The 21133-nt window shown below is 36.8% G+C and overlaps 1 protein-coding gene across 24 annotated transcripts in view; it reads right to left on the minus strand.

The window, feature by feature from the left end:
* st3gal3b (ST3 beta-galactoside alpha-2,3-sialyltransferase 3b) overlaps positions 1 to 21133 on the minus strand; it is a 165947-nt gene that overhangs the window by 37810 nt on the left and 107004 nt on the right. For 20 of the 24 annotated variants that reach the window (XM_073915115.1, XM_073915184.1, XM_073915182.1 and 17 more), the window contains 3 exons: positions 15393 to 15456; positions 13983 to 14078; positions 13696 to 13882 (listed from right to left, as the gene is read on the minus strand). In XM_073915115.1, the coding sequence (XP_073771216.1) occupies positions 13696 to 13882; positions 13983 to 14078; positions 15393 to 15456 (347 nt within the window). 24 annotated transcript variants of the gene reach the window in all.

Here is a 21133-nt window from a genome sequence, read left to right on the forward strand (position 1 = left end):
TTTAACTTATTAAATTAAATAAATAACATTTATTTAATGTTTACAATGCAAATCCAACTATCCACTTATTTGGTTAACAAAGCAAGTTTTTTCATGTAATATATCTACTAAAAGACATACTTCACAAACTGTATTGTAAATAATTCATATGAACGTTTTCATATTGGTTTATTTTACTGTAATTTAACAACTGAAAAAATATAAAAAATTTTAAATATAAATATTTAAAAAATAGACTCAATGATTGGCAAAAAAATCTGTGAAAAGTTGTGGATTTCTGTACACAGATTTTTTGTGGGCTTACATATTACTACTTAATGTCATTTTTGTCCTCTCTGCTTTCATTATAGTCAAAAGATTGGCAAGGATTGTTTTTAAATTCCTCTGGATGAGTAAACGATGACCAACTTTATTTCCATGCCTGAACTATCCCTTTAAGAGCTTGCAAATGTGTCATGAGTAATCTTTCCTGAAGGTTTCTAGAGTAAACAAAGACATGCTCTCCACAGGCGTCAACAGAGATAAAGTCATGTACACACTGTGTACTCCGGGACTTGCATTTTACCATCTAAATAAAGCTACTTCAGACTAAACCACAAAATATAACCGTTACACAAGAACATGCAACACTCCGACGCTAGGAATGTAACTTCAATAAAAGCCAAAGCAGGAGCCTGAAGGAGAAGTGACACACTTTTGCCCCGCTCTTACCATGTAAGGCTGAAATAATAAGGGATTAAAACGTATAGAAGAAGAAAGTGATGGGTAAATACATTCGGAGGACAGAAGCGGGAGGATTACCTAGTCAACAGTATTCTGAATGAAAATAATTATCGTGGGAGCCTCGTGCTCCTCTGCGACCTCCGGGACTCGTTAATTCAGAACGCTCTTATCGCACATGACGGCTGGCCCATTGCCAATTTTCAAATTAGGCTCCTTCACAGGTTTTTCCTTCAGTGACCTCTGAGGCGTTAATCCATTTTGAATGACTAAAACAGGTGAAAGCAAGAGAAAAGTGCACATTTCTGGAGAGGGCCGCTTGAACAAATCTGAGTTGTGTTGAGTGGCCAATATCAAAAGAACGGTTCAAAACAACTCAATGACAAGAGAAACCTAATTTTATTAATTACTATAATTAGTATTAATAATTTATTAAGTCGGGGGAGCACTTTGGCATAGTGGGTAAATCAGTCACCTCACAGCAAGAAGGTCGATGATTCGACCCCCGAGTGGGTCAGATGGCATTTCAGTGTGGAGTTTGCATGTTCTCCCCGTGTTTGTGTGGGTTTCCTCCAGGTGCTCCAGTTTCCCCCACAGTCTAAAGACATGCGCATAGGTGATTTGAATAAGCTATGGGTGTTTCCCAGTATTGGGTTACAGCTGGAAGGACATCTGCTACGTAAAACATATGCTGGATAAGTTGGGGGTTCGTTCATTCCACTGTGGCAACCCCTGATTATTAAAAGGGCTAAGCCGAAAAGAAACTGAATGAATGAATAAATTTATTAAGCTTTGGATACACCAAGTCGATGTCAAAGATAGGGCTGTGATATCACCTAGTGTGGCTATATGTCTGGTCATGCCTAGACCAAAAAGATGCATGTAAACAATAAACATATGGTAGCTGTTAGAAATGAGAACATGCAGAATAAATCCTGGTTTATACTTCTGCGTCAAGTGTTTGGCGTGACCCACGGTGAATGCAATGAGCATAGCCGTGCATTCATACTTCTGCACACCGATTCTGTTGCTCTGCAATAACACTTTCGAAACGCTAGGTGGCAGTAGATATTAATTTTCCTCTGTGTCGAGTTTCTTCGCTGGTGTTTTTTTTTTTTTTGAATGCTTCCTTAATGTACAAGTGGTTTAAACTCACTCATTTTAAGGGCTGACGAGCAACAACTTTAACTATAAGGCAAACCCAAAACAAAACTTTTTTGGAGCTCCTTCATGGGACTCGACACCTGTAAACACTCATTCCAACGGACTAGCGTGTCTCTCGGCCCCGCCCACACTCATCAGCGCTACCAAGCCGACCAATCACAGAGCTTGCGATATGCATCGTTGCAACGTAGTTACATTTTTTTTAGAGGTGCCCATCAGAGACGGCCATGGCGAGGGCTATGCATACGTGTGCGCTTGACGCAGAAGTATAAATCAGCCTTAAAACGAGAGGATGCAGAAAACTGTAGTCTGTATTGTCATTACACAAATGGAAAGCAAAACTAGTGTTGCAAACATACAAACTAGCCTGACAGAAGCTCATCAATTACCCAAAGTCATTGCACCCAGCCAATTGCATGTAGGCATGGCAAAGTGCCTCATCTACAAACATTTTTTACACAAAACCATCTTTAAGGTTTAAAGATTGGTCTGGTAAAAAATATATGCAGTGAGTGGAATTTCTGGAAGTTTAAATACCATGTTGACTCAGAAGGTCTGCTAAGAAAAGTCAGACTGGTTGAAGATTATATCTTGCGTTAACAATTCAACATACTGTACACTACCTGACAAAAGTCAGTAGTTATCAGATTATCAACCATATTTTTAGGAGAGAATCCCTCTGTGGCGAGTGTTAAGTACTGTAAAAATGGCATTTTAACCCCTTCAGACCCTGCGTCCATTAGAATGGACATCACATGACATCCCTTTTTTCTGAAATTTGGAACATAATTCGGGTCTGAAGGGGTTAATTCTGTTTTGTTCACGGTTTGTATGTGCAGCACTACTTCTGGTTTATCTGTGTTGGAATGACAATACAGACTACAGAAAGATGTATCCTTGCTCACAGCTGCAGAACAGAAGTTCTCATTTCAGTCGACCACCATTGCTTAAATGTGTTCATGTGGAGCTTTTTGGTTCCAATGGGACAAGACACAGCCACAATGTGAAGACAACACAGTCAGTTTTTGGTGAAAATGGTATTTTAATTCTGCTTTGTTTTGGGTTGTATGTGCAGCAATAGTTATGGTTCATCTTTGTGAAATGACAATACAGATTACAAAAAAATACATCCCCAATCACTGCTGCCAAAAAATAAATAAAAAATTCATTTCAGTTGCCTGCTATTTCTTGGATGTGTTTATGTGCAGCTTTTTGGTTCCTAAGGGACGAGACACAGTCAATACAAGGTGACAACAAAGTCAGTTTTAGTCACTGCTAGCACACCATATAACCAATAACATGCTGTAAGAAATGAGTCTGCCTTGTAGAGGATTGAACCTACACTGGTATCACGATTCAGTAACGATTAACATGCCATCGATTCGGTTCAATTCGATATCTCGGTGCATCACGGTGCATTGACGATGCTTTCCGAACATAATAAAAAAAATTCTTCACAACACAAGATTTTTTAAATTAAAATGTATAAATATTAAATTATTTATATATTATTTGTAATACAATATTGTCCTTTAATACAAGCAGTAAGATATATAAACTGTACCTTTAATTTGACCTGCTCAAAGAAAGCACTCTTTTTGAATGTACCAAACAAAACTTCAATACATGCACAGAAGACAGCATGAGCATTTATAGCAAATAAACTAATGTCAATTTTATCCTGCTTGCTTTGAGAGCTGTCTTATGATTCGTCATGGTCTTCACCCGCTTAACAGAAAGGGCTGCTATTGGCTTTAGAAATGAAAGCACTGTACACTGATGAGTGATGCGGAAAGAACAGCCGCTGTTACAGTCTATATGCGCACAATGTGTGGTTATCACAGGTAATCCATAATAGACACAGTGGAGAAAACTCGCACATCAGGTACCAAGTGTCTGTATCTACAAGTATCACTTTAACAGCTGAGAGGAAAGGAAAAGTTACCTCACAAAATCGGCAGCGGGTCAAATGTCCAAAGTGTAAAAGAGAGAGAGAGGCAGAGATGTTTTTTTTCTTACAGCATTTCTCCCTAGTAGTGAAAACACGGCTCGTGTGCTGTGCCTTCTTCAGTGTCAATGAAAGACTGTCCAGCAAACTCAAAAACAGTTGAATTGTGCATAAGTATCTACCTTTTACATAGTAGAAGCATTTTATTTACTCGCTCTCGCCTCCTTCGTCATAGTATTCTACTGTGACATTACGCATTAGAGATAAATGACGTCAGTCCGTAATAACCGGTTATGATCTATTACTTAACCGATATCGAATTGTCCCCATCTGCATCGCGCTGTAAAGAAAAAACAATTAATTTTGACAACCTACTGCCTCGACCCAATTTCCAGTCTAAATGGTGTATTCATTCTCATTTCCCAAAAGATATGATAGAAAAGATAAATCAACAATTTGTTGTCTCTGCATTGTTTGAGGTGACTACATCTTGACTAAATGGTAACAACTGTAGAAAGGGGATGGGTGTGGTGCACAGGGAACCATCTCTTCAATGGTGTGGTAACTGCATTAACATGGAGACAGGCTGCGTCCGAAACCGCCTACTACTCAGTAGGTACTGCAGTTGAATTTAAACGTACTACTCGGCCGTAAGAAAAGTACGTTCTATACAGTATGAATGTGAAAAGTATGAATGGAATTCGGACTTACTACATCCTCCATTTTGACATATTCAAGTGACGTACCTGCGTAATTTGCGTCGCTTTACTCCCATTCATGAATTTGCTCGCAGGGCATCATAGAATAGTGCAGCATGCATGGGATGTGCACTCCAGAATCTTGCCGGAATTAGTAAGTCATCCGGGTACTTCTCGCATACGGTTTTTCGAATTCTATGAATTCGGACATACTACTAGGCTCACATACTGATTTTAACATACTATATAGTATGGAAGTATGCGGTTTCGGACGCAGCCATAGAGAGAACAGTTGGGTCAACAGTCAACAAGCAACTTCATTAACATCTAAAGACAAGTCTAAAGGCAACAACTAAAACTGTTATAAAAGTTTGAGATTAAAAATGTTAAATTCGATGAAACCAGAGTACTGCTGTGTACTTTGAGAATGCTATGCTGAATAAACATTTTCTATGCGATCTTCTATGTCCTCCTCATTTTTTCTTACCATGCATTATGATAGGCATATTTTATGCCGACTTTAACTGCATGTGGCTAATCTTGACAGGACAAAATTGCATGCTTGTTACTGCAATAAGAAAATAAAACGAAAAAATTTTATAATTCTGCCATAAAAGCAGCTAACTGCTTTCCAATGTGCAAGTGTGAAGAGTGCTCATGCCTCATTGCAGGATATTCAAGTGAACTTCAACAAGCTTTTTTTCCATAAAGGTAAAGCATCCATTTACAGTTCTGTCAATACGAACTCAAAAGATTGGCATTCCTTCTACCCGTGAGAGTCCACAGCGCACAAAAGCACAGAAGAGAGAAAAATACTTCAAAGCCGAGTGCAGCCACTGTTCAAAGTTACATCGGTGTGACTGTTTGACATGAAGAGAGTGAGTCGTCGGTGCTAGTTGAGAATCAGACTGAAGTTTAAAGCTACGTGCCTTTCTAAAGCCTACACAACTGCCCACACAGTCGCACATGCCTTTGTGCGTTCATCTCCAAATGAAAGACATCACCACACAATGGATCTCAATCTATGTTGTCACTACTTGAACAAACAAAGTGTTTTCCATTTCGCCACCAGGTTTCTGTCGTCAAAGGGAAGTGTTTCTATTCTGGCAAAGTAGCAGCAAACTTTATTTACAGGATTTTCACTGGTCTAGAGGTATGATTCTTGCTTTGGGTGCGAGATGTCCCGGACGAGCCCCCAATTTCATGTTACGCACCCTCTAGGGATGGTGCACAACATGAAAGTCAAGACAAATAAAATATGAAATTAAAGATATATTGGGGATTGAATTCAGGAGCTGACAAGGCCAAAATAACAAACAAATCCTTTATTTTAAACCTCAACCTTACCTGACCAAAAATGTAAGAAAAGAAAATACAATTAACTAACCCAACTACAAAAACAGAGGTCAAAAGATTTTACAAATACAATGGCGTCAAAGTCTTTACTATGCCAATATTATATACACTAATAACAAATTACAGAACAAGCAACCACATTTAATGGACAATCCAAAAAACCAACCATGATATTTGTGAAGATATGTCATATGACTTGGAAGAGGACTGGAGGGAACGTATTTGTGTTCAAACATCAGACGAACTGTATACTGTTGTTAGGGACAGAGTGTTTGATAAGATTATATGTGATTAAGCATGACGATGAATGGCTGTTATTGTTTAGAGATTACTCAAAGAAACATCTGCGGCATGTATAGAGTGCGCAAACTATATAAACGCTTAGTCAGATTTTTTTTTTTTTTTTTTTTTTGCAGGCCCTAAAATACCATGCCTTTGACTGGCCAGTTAAAAATAAACACAGGCCAAGTTAAACTGTTTGAGAAGGGAGCGAGGGAATGCGAGGGGCTCTCGTAGCCTGACGTTGATCAAGAGAGAAGAATACAAGTCAGTCGTTTTTCATGCGTAAGAATTCACAATAGTGATAGGCTTCATTTGTCAAGTGACAATCGGTTAAAAAGCCACTTTAAACATGATACTCTTACAACTTAATACATACACGGGAGGTCACGTAGACTAGCTGGATATAAACATCTTTTACAGCTGTGGCTGTCTGCCGGAGCAAGAAAAACAATCAGGGACTGCATTTTTACATTTTCTGTAGAAAATCCGAGAGCAGCTTGCCTGAACAAAAACTGCTGCCAGGGGCTTTTATGCAGTTGCTAAGGCATTCTTAGGGGTTTATGACATTTGCTATATGGTTGCTAAGGAATTCTGGGTGGTCTCTGCAATATTCTCTGTTTATAGATATGGCTTGCGTCCCTCCTTTATCGTAAGACTAATGTTTTTTTTTTTTTTTTCTACTTCAGACAAAATCAAACTGTTCTATCGAGACCAACAACTCCTCTCCTATGTGAGCCAAATGAATTCAGGTAACGTTAAGTCTTCTTCATACAAAAACTCTAAAACAAAATTCTACAAATGTTTCTAAAAGTCCAGGATTAGTCTCGTCAATGCAACTCCAGCACTTTTTATGTAAATGCAAAGCTAATCTTGATTAGGGTTGCCATTGAATAATTAATGATCAATTCATTGTAATTATTAATGATATATCATATTAATTATTATTTAATCCAAACTCACTTGTGGTCAGAGTAAATAGTCGAACACTTACATGAAAACAAATACTGTCAGTGCTGCCCAGATACTAAATGATATTTCTCAGTAATACATTTCTTTTCTAGGTGGCATGGTGGCTCAGTGGTTAGTACTGTAACCTCACAGCAAGAAGGTTTCTAGATCAAGTCCTGGCTTGGCCAGTTGGCATTTCTGTGTGGAGTTTGCAAGGTCTTCCTGTGTCCAAAAACATGCGCTATATGCGAATTGAGTAAACTAAATTAGCCGTAGTGCATGTGTGTGAATGTGAAAGTGTATGATTGCTTCCCAGTACTGGGTTGCAGCTGGAAGGGCATCCGCTGTGTAAAACATATGCTGGATAAGTTAGCGATTTATTCCACTGTGACAACGCCTGATGAAAAAAAGGGACTAAACCAAAGGAAAATGAATGAATTTAAGTTTCTATTGGTGAAAAGGATTATTCAGTTACTTGCTTTGTACAGATAATAAACCAAACATTGTTAGGAGATACACAAAAGCTTAATTCCTCAGTAGAGGTGTAATATTTTATTCATTAGAGTATTATATACTGAATCCACTTACTGTTGCATTGTGGTTGGATTACCACCATGGATGTCCATTTATTTTGTGATAATTCAATGGCTTATTGTCTGATATGCCTTACATATTTACTATGATTGCTTTGTCAAATTATCATATATCATAATTCATTTTACAAATCTACAAGCCTATTAGGTAGATTTAAAAAGTGATGAATGCAAATAATGCTCGACCTATATATACTACTGCATGGTGTAAGACAGTAGACTCATTGTAAGAGTAATATACTAGAGAGCGCTATAGAGCTACATGTCAACTAATTTGCTAGTTTGTCGCCATCTTTTGTTCTAAACAAACCATGTGGTAAATGGTTCCTGTGAGACACATTGGTTTATTTTCCAGAGCTAATGTGGATTCAACCACTAATGAACGTGAGTGATAAAAAAATTTGACTTATTTCTGTTACAAAAATACACCAATCCGCTTTGTTAGTCATACTCTAACACCTTAATGGCATATGGGTTACTCGTATAATGAATTTCAACTCTTTTAGAAACTTCAAATTAAAAGGCACAAACCAACACCAATATACAGCATGGATAAGCCAGAATAAATTTTAACTAACTTAGGTACACTTGTCCAACTGCTCGTTGACAAAATTTCAGCCAATGATATGGCAGCAACTCAATGCATTTAGGCATATAGACATGGTAAAGACAACCTGCTGCAAACCAAGCATCAGAATGGGGAAGAAAGGTGATTTAAGTGACTTTGAACATGGCATGGTTGTTGGTGTCAGACCAACTGGTTTAAGTATTTTAGAAACTGCTGATCTACTAGGACTTTCAGAAATGACCAACTCTAGGGTTTACAAAAAATGGTCAGAAAAAGAGAAAATATCCAGTAAGCGACAGTTCTGTTGGCACAAATGCCTTGTTGATGTCAGAGGAGAATCGGCAGACTGGTTTGAGCTGATAGAAAGGCAACAGTAACTCAAATAACCACTCGTTACAACTGTAATATGCAAAAGAGCATCTCTGATTGCACAACATGACAAACCTTGAGGCAGATGGGCTACAGTAGCAGATGACCACACCAGGTGCTCTTCCTGTCAGCTAAAAACAGAAAACTGAAACTACAATTTGCACATCTCACTAAAATCGGACAATAGAAGATTGGAAAAACATTTCTGGTCTGAAGACTCTCGATTTCTGCTGCAACATTTGGATGGTAGAGTCAGAATTTGGCATCAACATCATGAAAGCATGGATCCATCCTGCCTTTTGTCAATGGCACAGGCTCACTTTGGGCTCATTAGTACCAATAGAGCATCGTACCAATGCCACAGCTTATCTGATTGTTGTTGCTGACCATGTCCATGCATTTATGACCACAGCGTACCCATCTTCTGATGGCTATATTCAGCAGGATAATGCACCGTGTCATAAAGTGCAAATCATCTCAGACTGCTTTTTTTGAACATGACAATGAGTTCACTGCACTCAAAGGGCCTCCTAAGTCATCAGAGCTCAATACAATAAAGCACTTTTGGAATATGGTGGAACAAGAGTTTCGCATCATGAATATGCAGTCGACAAATCTGCAGCAACTGCATGATGCTATCATGCAAATATGTTAAACATATGCCAAGAACGATTAAGGCAGTCCTGAAGGCAAAAGTGGATCCAACCCAGTACTAATAAAGTGTACCTAATAAAGCGGCCGGTGAGTGAGTGTGTGTGTGTGTGTGTATGGGGTGTCTCTTGGTTGTCCACCTAAAACTATTCATTAGATTCCCCTATAGCATGAGGGTTAAATTTTCTCTTCTTGGTAAATAAAAAAAGACTATTTGGTTACTCAATATTGAGGTTTCATTAGTAGTAGTCATCATTTTTCTGAGCGCTGTTTCTAAAATCATCGCAGACACTGGAGCTTTCCTGACCCCTCATTTGATGACAGAAATTCTTCCTTGCATGAGATCAAAGCTGATGTATCAGAAGCCAGAGGGCAGATCAATTATCTGAGCACTTTCCACTATCCAGCTTGTTGCGATCAGATGTTCAGACAAATTTGGCTCTTTCCAGAGGCCTGAGGGGAGGGGAGGAGTGGAGTAATCAAACAGCTCTCTATTTTTCTTCCTCTGCTGAGTCTCTTTCACATTGACAAATGTCACCCTGTAAAAAAAAAAAAAAAAAAAAAAAAAAAAAAAAAAAAAAACTCCTGGTCTCCTGAAAACCCCGCAGTTGTGTTGGCTGGAAACTCCAGCGGCACATAGCCAACAGATTCCCACTTGACAACGGTAGCAAACAAGCAGGTGTGAAGCAGAGTATGTTCAAAAAGGAAGATTATGAGAAAAACCACACACGCTGACCAAACGCCCTGACCACTATTACATGACAGATGACTGGAAATGAAAAAAGCTGTCCTTGAGTAGCCGACTCCAGAGGAGAACAGAGTGCTTTTGCTTGCTCGTTGTGTGATAAGAAATGGGATGGAGGCAGAGTCATTAAAAGTGTGCGAGATAAGAGAGAGCTCATTCAGACCCTCCTGATTAAGAGGCTAATTCACTAGATGTCAGTCAAACCTGGAAGGACAATGTTTTACTATACGCTAAATAAAAAGAGAAGAAGGTCCTTGAAAAATAAAAGCCTTTTCTTCAATGACCATGGCTATTCATAACCCCTTAACCATAAAGACTACTTGTTAAAGGGTAATACTAGCATTTTGCTGAATTGATCAACGTATGATATAAGGGGCTGAAATTAAATACAAGTTTAGCAAAGGCAGCTGGCAGTGCTGAAAAGTAACCCTTGAAAAACAAGTGGTATGCTTCTACCTCCAATTAAGTTGAATATGGAGATTAACTTCTCTAACTAATAGGATCACCATAGCAGTCATTCTGACCAGTCTTAAATAAGATGGCATATTGTCACGTCATTTTTACATTAAAAGCTTCAATTGAGATATTAAATTTAAGCTTTGAATGTCTGTCATCATATTTAATTAAGTCATCACCCTAAAAATATGATTTTTTGGTAATACAACATTTAAATGTGTTGTTAGACTACTTGACCACGCACTAATATTTAAAAATGTAGAATTTGTGTTTGTCCAAAAACTTGGAAATTGTGTTTTATTTTACCAAATGTTTTCAAATTGCAATATTATTGGTAATAATGCTTCGAGCAGCTGGACTATTATATTGATGTTATATTATATATTATACTATTTTTATATTCAGAGTGCATTTGGAAACAAAGAATTACATTTATAGATTTTATAAATATTAATAACATCACATTTTCAGCTAAAACCATTTTAAGGTGAAGGTGAAAAAAAGTTAAAAAGTTACCATGTTTTAACAGTAATATTACTGTTTATCCATTATATTCTTTTTTTTTTTTTTGAAGAAAAAGAAGAAGAAATTTTCTATTCATTCAGAATACAAAAATTTGTCTAAAACTAGTTAAAAAAAAATAGCTGTCTATCCTTAATAGCAAAGTGGATTTTGGTGGTCTTAAACCTTTGTTAAGTTCCATTCCGTTATTAAAAAATTTTATCAAAAAAGTTTGATGAAAGCATTTATGGGATAAAATAAACAAAACAAAACTAAATAAAATAATAATTCAATAAAAAACTAAAACTATACTATAGCATAATCTATTATATATCGTCAAGTCATATTTACATTTAAAGCTTACATATTAAATTTAAGGTTTGTATGTCTGTCATCATATTTAAGTAAGTCGTCACCCTGATAAAGTAATAGTTTTGGTAATACAAGCTTTAAATGTGTAGTTAGGCTACTAGACCACCCTCGAATGTCCACACCAAACATTTTCACTTTCACAAGCAGGGGACTTTTTTGTGGCACTGAATATGCCATTTCGAAAGACAAATATGAAGTAAAGGTATGTTTTTGACAACAGAAAGTTATGTTTTTGTTAGCAGGAAGTTGCTAGACAACAGATGCACGCATATTTAAAGTCACAGGAAAGTTGCAGACACTGAATTGCATGCAGTAATTTTGACTGCTATGATAGTTCTAGGAATAAATAATCATAGCTCTTGTGCAAATTTTCCACGCATTCAGAATACAAAAATGAGACAAAACTAGTTACAAAAATGGGTGTCTCCCTTTCAGAACAAAGTTGATTTAAATGGTCTAAAACCTTAACTTTGTTAAGTTCCATTCCATTATAAAAAAAAAACTATATGTTTTGTTTTTTGAATTTTGTTTTATGAATGGATTTTTTGGATAAAATGTAATAAAACTAAACTAAATGAAATGAAAAAAATAATTAAATAAAAAACTAAACTGTCTGTCATCATACTTAAAGGGCACCTATGGTGAAAAATCTACTTTTCAAGCTGTTTGGACAGACATGTGTGTAGGTATAGAGTATAGACTGTCATATTGGGGTGATATAAACACACCCAGTTCTTTTTTTTACAATTTGACAACACAAAAACGGTGGACCAATTGGAGCGGTTGTCAGACCGACCACAACTTGACGTAAGAGTGCGGTCCCTCCGCCCACCGAATTGATAGACAGCTGCGTATTAACATGTCCCGGTAGTCACGTGTATATTCATATCAACAAGACCAGATGTGCGGAAATCAACCGTGAATTAAAGGTCTGTCCAGTTTGCTAGGATCATCAATCATTTTCAGATGTGATCAAAAAGAGTGAGTTTTACAAGTTTCAAATGTTTTAAAACAGTGCAAGTGTGTAATGAATTACAGCGATCTGTGTGTGTGTTTGCACGCGCATAAGCTTTGTAACGACATTGTTGTGGAGTTGCATCGATGAGTCACACACAAATACTCATTGGTAAAGTTCTTATTGTAGTGTTTCTCACAAACGCTACGTGAGATCTTCTTCCTTTAATTCTGTCTGTTGTCTGACGCAGCCGAGGGAGGAGATTAGGCACGCAGAGAGGCACGTAGAAACAGTAGGCGGGGAGGACTAGCCTTAAAGGCGCAGTACAACAAAACTGCTACCCCATGCAAAAAGGTATAATATAGAATCTTATAAAAGGTATAATGAAAAATCTGATGGGTGTTTTGAGCTGAAACTTTACAGACATATTCTGGAGACGCAAAAGACTTATATTAAATCTAAAAAAGGGGTAACCTAGGTGCCCTTTGAGTAAGTCGTCACCCTGACAAAGTAAATTTTTTTGGTAATACAACCTATATATGTGCAGTTAGGCTACTAAACTATCCATGAACGTCAGCACTTCATATTTTTACTTTCACAAGCAGGGGAGAAGGCTTTTTTGCAGCGCTGAATCATTTGTTTAGAAACAAACATAAAATAAAGTTAAGTTTTTGACAACAAAGTTGTCTTTATTTTAGCAGGAACATGAAATACTCATAACTCTTTTGTGTTGAGTGATTTTACCAAAAAAAATTAACTATGTAAGAAATATTTAGAAAAGTGTGTTTTATTTTAACAAAGTTATTAATTTGCAAACCACCTCGGTAGTTCTAGTGTTAATAATGCTTTACAAAAAGCTAGTATATTGTATATTGTATTTACTAGAATATTGATATAATGTATTATACTATACTTGCATTGTGGGTGAAATTGGAAACAAAAAATTTACGTTTTATACATTTATAGATTTTATAAATAGTCATAACATCATATTTTCAGCTAAAACCATTTTTAAAGTGAAAAAAAAAAAGTTAACAATGATGAATCTGTTTACCATTTAAATTTTTTTTTTTTTGTAGAAATTTTCCATCCATTCAGAATCCAAAACAAGTTACAAAAAAGGTCGTCTCCCTTTCAGAGGATTTTAAAGCTCTTAAACCTTTGTTAAGTCCCATTTCATTATAACAAAAAAAAAAAAACTATGATTTGTTTTTTGAATTTTGTTTAATGAATGCATTTTCTGAGTTAAAACAACCTGAATGCATATATATATGCAATATTTTGTTATAAAATAAAATGAAACTAAATGAAATAAAAAAAACAACTAACACAAATAAACAAGAAGATAAATACTATAACACAGTCTTACCAGTTTCTCTTTGTAGACCATCTGTCTCAGCCATTTAAAGTCGAGAGGTTTGAAAGCAGAGAAGACAAAGAGCGAATCTTTCTCGTAGCGCTCAGGCTTCTGGATGGCCCCCTCAGGGTAGGTAATCCTCATGGTGGTCTTACTACCTACGTCTCTGGTGTAACCGCTCACTGGGGCTTCATTGAGTCTACAGAATGAACATACCAAATAATCAATGCAAACCCAGCAGCATGTGTCTCTAGTTTGCTTAGTTTATTGATTTGGTTAATAACACGGGTGACACTTACCTTACCACAACATCATATTCATCAATGCGGGATCCTAAAGACTTGTTGCTAAGGATACCGCCATTGCCCACTATGATACATCTTTTACAAATCAAACTGTAGAGAGAACAAGCAAGAAGACAGGTGGCATTACTATGAAAACTGCAATAAAGCATTATAACCTCACTTATTTGGCCTAATGTGAGTCTAACCTGATGCTGGCTATGTCTCTTCAGAGGTTGGATTCTTTGAAGTTGCGTCACGATTTCGCGCATTTGCTATTTACATGGCGGACTTTGTAAGAGAAAAAGCTGAACGCTTCACTTGTGAGAAAACAGACCATCTGCAGCACGAGGATAAAGAATGAGCCTCCTCTATTCGGCCCCTTTACTTTCTCTTTTACTTTACTTTTAATCTTTACTTCTTTTCTTTCATGGAGTACAGAAAGGGTGTTGTACCCACTCCACTAAAGAAATCCATTAACCTACATTTTTAATTAAGTTTGTTAAGCACAAAGATTTGCTTCAAAACTATTTCTAAATTCAGCTTCATTTTCCAGCAATAATAAGTGTGCTCAAAAAAAAACTGTTATATTTAAACACATATCCTATTCTTATGCCCTGTATGGTAATGCATACGTCTGCAGACAAATCTATACTTGTTTTTATTAAAACAAACATAAATATGCATATAATAAATAATAATACTAAAAATAATAACATCATAATAAAACTGCAAACTGTCATGAATAAACTAAAAAAAGCCCCCCAGACAAGGAGGCAGTGTTTCTTTACATATTTATGTAGAATTTTTTTTATTTTTTTTTTAAATTTGATCCTTTATTTTTTTTTCCATAGGTAAAGATTATTGTTTATTGCTGTAAATCCGGTGTGTATTAAGCGTTCAATCAATCTGCATAGACGCATAACTAACACGCTCTGTGCTGGACTTTAGACCTGCTTTTAGTTGGTCAATGACGCAGTCTATTTTCAGTTTCTCAGAATAGCAACACACCAACGATGCGACACACCCATGAGTATGCAAAGTAGCGCAAATTAATTTGCTATTTAAACAATGTGGTGCAAAACATGAAAAATAGGGTTGCGCTGGTCAGAAAATAACAACAAATCACGCCAAACATGTCTTAAACCTTATTGCAGCTGGTGTAATATAGAGCATTTGATGTTCATAAAAAATGCAATCAGAGGAAAAAAAAAACCCTAAACTTTAATAACATATAATAAAGCTTAAAACTGTAGAGATTTCGCAGTATTTTTGTGAAACAAAATACAACATGCATAAATGATACAAAAATATAAAACACTATTTTGGAGAAATAAAATGTCAATGTGGGCATATCACACCTAGTTTAAATATAGCATAAAACTTTTAGCCAAATATACATAAAGGAAGGGATTTCAAAAGTCTTACCTATCCAGTTCTGGACCCAGTCCATAATTCTTTGTAGCGGATAATATAACATCTATGATTCTTTCTGTAGAGACAGAAAAAAGATGAACAAAGGAATGAAACATAAACAACTGAGGACTGTCACAGCTCTAATCTGACTCTGATGATTTTCTTCAAATCAATCAAGCACAGTCCTGGTGGTCTGATAGAGAAGCACGATTCTATTCCTGGAAGATGCATTAGCAGCTGTAAATAGGTTACTGACACTTTGGAAAAAAGCAGTCGGTGTAAAACTGGAATGTCATTTGCAAACAAGTAAAATTCCTGTGCCAAAGACTTCAATGTAGCGCTCACGGTTTGTCACCTCATGATCTAAATTTACAGAGCTGTTTGGTCATAGTGATCATTCCTCCGATACCCTTGTAGGAATTCGTGGCAGCCCATCCACACATTAATGTCATTAATGATATCTGTGAAGACACCGGATTTCCTAGTAAGGTTACATAAGCAATTGAGTATTCTAAAGCATTACTTTGCATACTATAAAAGGCCAAGGATTCAGCGACAGTTCAATTAGGCCATTTGTATACAGCCATTTTCCCAACATACCTTTTTGACCTTAACTATATCCCAAAAAAAAAATAAATCAAGGCATAACATGGAGGGAACTCTTTGGGAGGTCTGCTAGGCATTTTGCAGTACGTGTGAGGTGCCAAATCTACATCTGTACATAATTCTTCCTTTTTTTTCCTCGTCCGGTGGTTTGAAAGCATCTGCCCTAATGACTACCATTACAGTTTCTGACAACAAAGAGCTTGCATGTGAGATTATCTTTTTTATTAGCATGGACGCCATGTTATTGAGAGGCAAACGTAATAGGTTGTACCACTGTAAGTCTTGTGGTTTGGTTTAATGGAAATGGTTGAGGTTACAATACGAGGACCTTCTATATAGCCATTCACTTTCTGCTCACGGTTTTTGGGATTGTTTTAGAACTTCCGATAGAGTTTCCAATGGAAGAAATGACTAGGAATAATAAACGACAGAAAACGCTCAATCTACTTGCTCTACAAACAAGTGTGTTTATGATTATACATAAAAATACATAAAAACGTAATAAGAATATATTTTAACTGATTGGAAGTGAGTGAGACAAAGTCTTGAGCAAAAAAGATTTCAATGAAATCTGTGCTCAAGCGTACAATAATGCGACTGTTCCGTTTACATAAAAAATGTGCTCTCTCTCCATACAATAGAGATTGCTTGTTATATTGCTTTGTATTATTTTAAGTCGTTTGGGATACAATGACATACAGTCAAATCTTTTGCTGAACAGATCCACTACTTTTGACGCTCATAAATGTTTATGTAAGTCATTGAGGTGCACAAATTAGGAGGTTTGCTGAAGGTGCAGCTGTCGTGCAGCCAGGGGTTTGCATCTTTAATAGTTTATGACAGTTTGCGTGCATTGGAAAGAACTATTAATGAATTCATATGAAACATACTCTTAATATGATGTTGAATCTTCAGTTTCGTGCTCAGGTTTGCTCACACTACAAGTGTACTGCGCCAAAGCCCAACCAAACCTCACCTGAACCATGTCTGAATCTGATTTTCACACTTGTCAAACGAACCGGGAAATGGCGGTCAAATGTGCCTGGACATGGTTCGGATAGCCTGGTGCAGTGATCCACAACCTTTTTACCACCACGGACCAGTCAATGCTTGGCAATTTTATCACGGGGTTGTTAGGTGGTCAGAGGTTTGTAGTTTGCTAGACGACCAATCATTTTCTCAGAGGATGACAAGCTGTCACTCAGAGACAAGCTTTATTTATAAAAAAAAATGACAAAGCACTGCATTGTTTGGCTGTGTGATTATCTGAGATAATTAGTCAACCGAAATGTGTATATTCCATACAAGCTGAACGGTCAGTTCTTGCCACATGACTTGCGGTACGCTCCTCGCGGTATTCATTTAACTGCTTGCATCTGGACGGCATGAGCGCGTTACACCGTTTGAGTGCAAGCTGCGCACCTCCATTGGAAATAACAAACTTGAGTGAACTCTAGAAAAGACATGACATGTCAATGGCCCTTAAAAGCCCGCCAGAATATGCGATTTCCAGCTGTTGATCTTCTTGCACAGACGCCCTAGATTCACCTGATTTGTTGAGAAATGGGTTGCGGATCCATTCCGTGGCAGTTCGTAGGTCCTTCACTGGGCCTTTTCCCCTTAGCAAAGAAACTTTCCAAAAACGGCTGTTTCTTACTCTATTTACTGCTTGTGGGTTAAATTTGGGCGCACAAATGACCGAGATGTGAAGCAAGAAAATATGGTCTTTTTTCAAAACAAAAGATCGTTCAGACTCAGATACAACAAAAACAGTACAAGTCCACAGCCAGGTGGTTGAGGAGCACTGGCTTGCTTGTCCCTTCATGCGTCCAATGCTTTTTGGCTGGTTTGTGTTCACACCGACTCCTAAAGAGTCACTTTCGTATATCTGCCACAAAAAATATGAAAAACGTTCAGAACATCACACGATGTTTGCAGAGGTAATTTTTGGTGATGACAAGCAAGTATGATCACTGTTTGCACTGGGTCATTCCCCGCTTGTCATCAAGGTAGGTGATACACATCCACACACAAATGAACGTTATGAAAACTAAAGTTAGTTGTACAGTTGGTGGTTCATTTCAGGTATTTGATACAATTTTATTCATATCAGAAGTAAACCGGACCAGAGTTCACATGAACTGCAACTCTCAGGCAGACTCTGGTATGGTTCCTTTGTGCACACTCGAGTTCAGAAGACATCGTTCACACTAGCTAAATGTACTGTATTCTGACATCAATCTAACAAGTGCGGACCAAAAGTGTTAGTGTGAAAGCACCCTAAGAGAGCAATGAATGGGAGAGTAGCACAAATAAAAATAAAAAAAATTAGCATTTTCATTTGCTCGAATGAAAAAAAAAGTGTTATCATGGCTTTTAGAAAAAAAGAGAAAAATTGTGTGAGATTTTTAAGAAGAGAGAACAATGTCAAATGTACTGTCCTGCCCATTCCATTAAAAAAAATAAAAAAATGTTTTGTTCCACAATCAATTTGTGTTAGGACAACATAACGGAATTAAGTTATCTAACTAGTTTTTACAAATTTAAGTGGACTGAACATAAAATAATTAGGTTGTCCCAAATAAACCTCACAAATTTTAAGTGTTGTTTCAGATTGTTTTAAATAAATAGTTTGAACAAAGAAACGTGATTTTTTTAAATGTAAATGCTGCATTAGAAACAACTTGCATAACTGTTAACTTTTACAATGTGATGCAAAGATAATATAATGCAAAGTAAAACTACTTTTTCTAATCTTAATATTAAAATATTTTTAAAAGTTTTCAAATGAAAAGTGTCTGTAGTGTGAAAGCTAACATAAGAGCTTGAAATCTCCGTTGACCTAAAACGACGACCTTAATGATTAAAAAGCATCAGGGAGTAGCCGTCATTGTTTGGACAAAGCGCTGACGGCTCACATCAAGCATCACCACGAACTGCATAAACAGCAGCGAGACCACACTGAAATAAGAAATGAAAAAATATATATAAGAGGGTTCTGCAAAGAAATGGACGAGCATTAGGTTCCAATTGTTTTAAGATAAACGCCATAAACATTTCAGCCAAGTATCACTCTTGGCAGTTAAAACAAACGAGCCCCTCCTCTTTAACATGCACTGTTTTGGCAAAGGGAAAAAAAAATCAAGCACTAAAATAAAGTAGAAAGGTGCCAAGCAAATACTGCAAGAAGCTAATATGACAAAAAACATCTGGAGTAAGACTTCAGAGTCGCATAATGTCGCATTTCTTTCATGTTAGGCATGTCAAGAGGCTTTTTTGTTTAAAAAGCAATCAAACATGAGCATGAAATTTTTAAACCATGTGAGTATTAGAGAAACTTTAGCAAAGAAGCTGAGAGTGACACTTCATCCTGAGTCACTAGAGACATTTAAGAGGCTACTTAATACTGTAAAGCACTTAAAAGGCCAAACTTACAGTCAAAACAGCCTTAATGGTTTATTCTGTTGTGAGATATTTTGGTTCTCCCTCCTCTAAAGGATGTTGGGATTACCCTACGGTCGGCACAGCAATCTGTAATGCCTTGACTGAATGTTTTCCACCCGAGGACCACGTAATCAAGAGCAGAAATCACAAAGTCGTAGGTGGCCGCAGGGATCGCTTACATCAGAATTGGCAGAGCAGAAAACAAGACGTTTTATTTTTAAGCCCGTCTGGCCTGCGACTCGGAGACCTTTGTCAAGTTCTATTCAGAAACCACACGTATCACCTAACCAAATGAATAAAAGTTAAAAGCAAGTCACGCTAGGCTCACGAACCGTGCTGCAAACAAATACCAGGTGTAATGTAAACATGGGACTCGTTCTTTTGAAAGTCTTCATGTGTGTGGACACGGCAGCCCTCAAACCAAACACAAAGGTTACATTGAAGCTACCCTTATGTGCCCCGTCGCCCTCAAGTGCTGGAACATTTGACAATGTGCTGAAATCTAAGATGTAATCATCTTTTTATATGGAGGGAAAAGCAGACAATGGTGGATTACATTAACAACCAATTGGTTTCAAGGAACCGTTGCCTTATCTGCAAGTCTCTTCCAGAGGTCTCGTTCTCTTTGATACGTTCACAAAGCTCAGTAGAATGAAGTTCTTGTTCTCTGCTGAATGGAATAAACCCTCACATCGCAGAAATGTCTGCCATACTGTGCAATGCATTTGGCCACGTACACACACAAAACAGTGTTTCGCTTTCACACACTACTGCAGACACTTGAGTTCTTTTTTTATGTGTGTGTGTATGGGTTCGTATGTGATCAAACTTTTCATTTATGCTGCTTTCTCTTGGGAGGGAATTAATAAAATGCTATTTATATTCCCATACAGGCTGAAGTAGATTCCTTGATTCCATTCAATTATTATTCCCACGCTTCTCAATTAGAATCTTCAATGCCATCAAGTTTATTTCAGTCATAAATGGTGGTAAAAATTATGAGTATTTTCATACCGTTGATGAACAACACAATACTTGCAGCAAAACAGCATCAGTTCACACACAAACATTATTATACCACAGTATATCACAAGTTCTTCATCATCATGAATGCTAAGGACAACTTGTTTTATTAAAGGTTACAGCGCTTGAACTTAAAAAATCAGGTTTAGCTGCTTCCATAGCCTACCCACTATTTGTTATTATTATTATGATTAATTTTTACTCGCAAAGTGCTGTAACCATTAACGTGCATTTTATAAATCACTAAGGAACAGGGCTTAACGCAAAAAAAAAAAAAAAAAAAAAAAAAAAAAAAAAAAGAGTAATGTCCTACTGACCCCAATTTTTTATTTATTTTTTTTTTAACAATGGACTTGTGTATGCATGGGTTTTATCATGTTCGTAAAAAAAAAAGATTACAAGCAAGGTTTATATAAATAAAAACCTAGTGTGATATTGCGTTTAAAGGTTCAACGACACAATCGTGTATATAAAAAAAGAAAATCAAAGATGGAGAGACCAAAAACCCTTTGTATTACAGACTGCTTTCTTACGCCATTCATTCACATCTGCAGCTGAGGTCAGAACAGCAGAAGCTGTTACTAATTCACCAACGTCACTTAGTGCTAACGTTTAAATGATTCAAACTTAATGTTTAAAGTGATTACAAAACAGGTGATTTTGCTCACACTGTAACATTA

This window comes from Danio rerio, chromosome 2 (assembly GCF_049306965.1).
Source record: "Danio rerio strain Tuebingen ecotype United States chromosome 2, GRCz12tu, whole genome shotgun sequence".
Classification (NCBI taxonomy): domain Eukaryota; kingdom Metazoa; phylum Chordata; class Actinopteri; order Cypriniformes; family Danionidae; genus Danio; species Danio rerio.